We start from the raw sequence: 5,047 nt of genomic DNA on the forward strand, positions 1-5,047 counted from the left end.
CATTCATTTTAACGTTTAAATCACAAATGAGAGGATGTGGAATGTTGTAGCTGGAGTTAATGAATAAATGGTGAGATCTGGGAACATAACAAAAGTAAAAAGCCATTTAATGATTCAGAAGGCTCTTTAAAGACATCTGTCCTTCTTGAGAAGCCATTAAAAGGTTCATTTACTCTGCTTTGGAGGATGAAATGGATTAACTGGAACATTTAATAATCACTCAAATGCAAATTTATGAAGTAGTTTCCTGTTTAAATCAGCTGATTTGATTTCCCTGTTAGGTCGTGCAGTATCATGGGATTAAAACACGGTTCATTTTAGAGCCTCAATGTGGATCAGCGGGTAGATCCCGTACCGCAGAGGCTCGAGTCCGGTTCGTGGCCTCAGCTAAGAAAAGTCACTGCAGATTTATCTTTTAACTGTTTTAGGTTGTTAAAACAGCCAAAGAGGCAAAAAAAGAGAGATGAAAAAAACAAACAAACAGTTTCTCAGTTTGGTTTTTATTTATTTGTTTATTTTGGACATTTAGCAAAATACTGCAGAAACATCCAAAGCAGTATAAGAGCTAACGGTGACAAAGGAAGCAAAAAGGAAAATTAAATATAAATAGTCATGATTGCATTCAGTCATTATTCAAGAGCGGCTGATAAAACTCATTGATTGCTATAATGTCACTTGAACACACCGTCCTTACACTTTTCCCCCCAATACACATAAAAAAATAATAAAACAATTTGGCTACGTGGTGAAAAAACACAGCAATGGATCACAGATTTGACAACACAGAGCAATAATTTACACAAATAATTTAATAAATACATAAATAAATAGAAAAACAAATGAGTCAGATATACTGTATAGTGGTAATACAGAAGGCTCCGTAGAAAATGACCATCACATACGCAGCCAGTGATAAATAAGTGATAAAAAAACAAAAACAATCAGATCAGTTGATATTAAGGCAGTTTTACAGCAGGAGTTTCTAATCCAAAGGCATTACCGGCTACACTATTCTTACTCTGTTTGTTTTAGGCAACAGCTACTGATCCACGGATCCACAAGCTATGTTAAAGCTAATCAGAGTGATGATAAGGTCTGCTCAGGCCTGTGAATTTTGGGTTTTAAACGGCTACAGGTCGTCCCCTCTTAGGTCTAGAAGCTAATAGCACTTGTGCAGAGATGCTAGAAAAATAAATCAACAGTCTAACGCTTTTTAAGTGTTTGAAACGTGACGTCAAAGATCCTTTTGAAGGGTTTTAAGGAGTGGGATTTATAGGCCAGGGGGTTCAAACACACACCCAGAACCTGCTGAAGTGTTCTTTGAGCAAGGCACTGAACTCCTGCCTGCTGCAGGTGAGCGGCTGACCTCTGACCTTTTAAAAACGGGTGCATGTGAGTCTTCATTGTTATGTTTTGTGACATTTTCTTGAGTTACACAAACCTTTTGTTCCACACGCTCCAACAGGGAGGTAAAATGAAGCGAAGCTTTGTGGATTTTATTTTTCAATTTCAACAGAATAGATCGGCTCCCTGTTGGAGCTGAAAAGGTTTTTTGTTCTCTTGCAGGGTAACCCAAAGTCCAGAAACCAGGCTTGTCTGCAGTCCCGGATCAGCAGGCGGGGCGCAGCGGCATCTGCAGCAGGATGACCTGCCGGTTCTCGGACGGGTGGCATTTGTTGATGTGCCTGGTGAGTCCCGGGGAGCTGTAGAAGACGGCGGGGCAGTATTTGCAGGAGTAGACCTGTGAGGAGTGCAGCAGGCGGACGTGCCGCTCCTGGCTGCCTCTGCTGGTAAAGTTCTCCCCGCAGACCGGACACAGGTGGCAGGAGGACGAGCTCAGGTTGAGCGGGGCCGCGCTCTGCTCGCACGCCGGCGCGTCCTCGTCCTCCGCCGGCTTGGTGGAGTCGTGCTGCGCCGCCAGGTGTTTCCGCAGGTAGGCCTGGCGCTTAAACTTTTTCCCACAGTGACTGCAGTCGTACAGCCCCTCCTCCGAGCCGGACTCGGACGGTCCGGGACTGGGTGTGTCCCTGTCACTAGAATCCTTGGCTTCATCCGGAGCCGGTTTCCCGGAGGCGGCCACCTTGTCGGTGTCCGCGCTTTGCGCCCCGGAGGCTCCGCTCTGGGGCTTCGGTTTGTGCCACCGCCGGTGGGAGGCCAGGTTGGCCGGGCAGCTGAACACCTTGTCGCACTCGGGACACCTGTACTCGACCCGGACTATCCTGGAGCACTTGTGCTGAGCCAGAGCGAACGGGTCCGCGTACGCCTCCCGGCACAGCTGGCAGACGAACTCCCCCAGCGGGTTGTTGTCTCCCCGGGCCGGCTGCGGTCTGGGAGGCTTCTGGTCCGCCGGAGCCTCTTTAATCTTCAGCCCGAGGACCGGAGATGTGGTGACATCATCCTCAAAGTGCAGTTTCCGGATGGCTTTGGTTTTCTTGGATGGTGGTTTTCCTTTGCGCTCCGGGTCTCCGGACGGCCGCTTGGCCCCGGCCCCGGCCCCGGCCCCGGCCCCGGGGTGCGCCCCGGCGGATGCCGCGCTGGTGTCGGTGCGGCTGCTGTTGCTGGAGCCGATCTTCAGGTCCACCGGGGCGAAGAGGTGGTCCAGCGCGGTGAGCCCCGCCGCTGTGGGGAAGGACTCCGCGGAGACCGGCGACCCGAGGTTGAAGTGCCTCTCCAGGTAGGAGCGGTCGTGGTCCTGGCTGACGGGCCGGGTGGGGCTGTAGAGCGCCTGGTACACCGCCTCCGGGTTCCCGAACTGAACCGGCTTGGCGTCTTGCTCCGGGGCCGCAGCCGCCTCCCCGCAGCTGGGCGTCGGCGTCTGTGCGCGCACCGGGTCGGAGGAGCTCGGCGGCGGGGCGTCAGCCGCCGGCTGCTCCGGTTCCTCGTCGTCAGACCGGACCCGGTAGGACACCGGGTTGGTCTTCTTGTTCCTTTTCACCAAAAATCCTCTCGGCATGTCGGCGCTCTGCGCGGAGCTGAAGGCACTTTGGTAAAGAAATCCACTCTCAGCCTCTGGCGGACACAAACATCTGATGCCCCTCTCCGTGTTTGTCTCCTCCCGAGCAGCTTCACAACATAGCTGCACTCTTTTTAAGGCGACATGATGACATTGTTCCCGTGCCCCCTTGTTGCCTCATCCCTGACCAATCAGAAGGAGCCCTGGTCCCCTGTGGATTTGGGGAGTGGGTGTGGGAGGATGGAGAGGCTGCTGGAGGAGGAGGAGGAGGAGGAGGAGGAAGGGGGGTGCAGATTGCAAAGCAGATGTACCTGAGGGTTTTATTGTACACACACACACACACACACACACACACACACACACACACTCCTCCTCCTGCCCGTCTCGACCCGGGCACACGCCAGGAGCCTCCTGCTTTTACGGTCTGATGAGTTTGTATAGAAATCTACACGTGCCTCGGCTTTATGTGCTGGGGGGGCTCTGATTTGTCCACACAGGAGACATCCTCCCAACACCAAAGGACTGGAGGAGTGGGTTAGGGTTAGTTTTAACATCAGGAAGAGCTGGACACGTTTACAGACATCCAAACGTCCACCGGGCCGCGGACGTACGAACCCGTCATTCCGCGCATACATAATTAAAACAGAGGAGGTTTCCTGCTTTGCATCACAATGGACGCGCTTGTGCAAGCTGTAGACCCGCCGTGATTGAAAAGGAAATTGCACAGTTAAAAGGAAAAAATGGGGAGGGGGGGTTAATAGTTGGGGGCCCCCAGAAGCAATCTGGCCCCTAGATACCATCGGCGCGTGCTGTGCGTAATCAGAGCGCTCTTTCTGTCTCCGAAAGGGGCAAACAGATTAGCTCCGGGGGTAAAACCCGATTCCTGCACGTCCGAGCTGCCCCGGTCAGTCCACCGAGGGGGCTGACGGGAAATGACGTGGTCAGTTTCAGCTGAGCATCAGTTTGTACCGAGCTGATCGATTCCCATTGCTGGCAGAACAGGAAACATCGTCCTCCTCCAACATCTTAGTGCTCCACATTTGGGTTTTCTTTCCAAAATCGGTTCCCTTCGATGCATTAGTGAGTCCTGGAGGAACAAAGCAGCTTGATTTTTTAAAAATGTCCCATCAGTCTTCTTTCGACCAAGAACCAACCAAAAGATGAAATTTTTCTTGTTTTAAAGATACTGACTGCTTTGAGAATGCAGCTGGAGGATGTCACAAATGAAACATGAATATAAAGGTGAACATTCACTCAGAACCAAAACCAGCCCAGAGTGTTCTGCTTTAGGGGACGTTCGAAACCTGTTGCAGCTTCACAATGTTTCTGTTTATTTCATGCTCTCCAGTTTCCAGACAAACTGCCCAGCGCCCCTGGGAGAATTATATCCTTCTGTGAACGGTTTTATAAAAGCCCATCATGAACATTGTTCATTCAGCACAGAGGATACTGCAGGGCAACAACAACAACAACAACAACAACAACACAATGTAAGAACACAAAAGGAAGGTTACTGGAAATTGAAATATCATTGCATGATGGTATATGAAGTGGTGGCTGCCACAGAGGCACTGCAGGAGCGGCAGAGAAATGCATGAGCGGACTTTGGGCTCATCATGAAGACTAAAACCTGACTGTGTGTGTGTGTGTGTGTGTGTTGAGCTTGTGGGTTGTTTGCAGGACATATGTTGGTTGTGCGTGTGTGTGCGCAGTTATTTTCCTGACAGACTTCATTCAGCCTCATTAGCATACAGCTGTAGAGTGACACCCCGCTCCCTCCCCCACCTCTGAAAAAGCCACACATCCACTTTCATCTCCAGCAGCTCTGTGATTGGTCACGCTGCTGCAGAGTCACAGAGGTCAGAGGTCAGACTCCATTACAGTTGGCACATTAGGGAGGAGATGCTTCTCTCAGTGGAAATCCAAACAAATGTCAAACTGTCAAAATCCTATTTTGTTTACTTGAAATTTACATAAAAAAAATTATAATTTGATGTTTAAATTGCTCAATAAATCCAAATTTAAAGGACAAGTCTAAAAGCAGAGAGACAATATAGTTTTTTTTTTTTACTGATTTCACAGAGCTGTTGGATA

The 5,047-nt window shown here is 50.0% G+C and overlaps 1 protein-coding gene across 1 annotated transcript; it reads right to left on the reverse strand.

Annotated features, from left to right (window-relative positions):
- Positions 1-578: 578 nt before the first annotated feature.
- Positions 579-3,058, reverse strand: insm1a (insulinoma-associated 1a). The gene has a single exon (XM_029496789.1). The coding sequence runs from the start codon at positions 2,951-2,953 to the stop codon at positions 1,610-1,612; it is 1,344 nt and encodes a 447-aa protein (XP_029352649.1). The 5' UTR covers positions 2,954-3,058; the 3' UTR covers positions 579-1,609.
- Positions 3,059-5,047: the final 1,989 nt, after the last annotated feature.

This window comes from Echeneis naucrates, chromosome 24 (genome assembly GCF_900963305.1).
Source record: "Echeneis naucrates chromosome 24, fEcheNa1.1, whole genome shotgun sequence".
Classification (NCBI taxonomy): Eukaryota; Metazoa; Chordata; class Actinopteri; order Carangiformes; family Echeneidae; genus Echeneis; species Echeneis naucrates.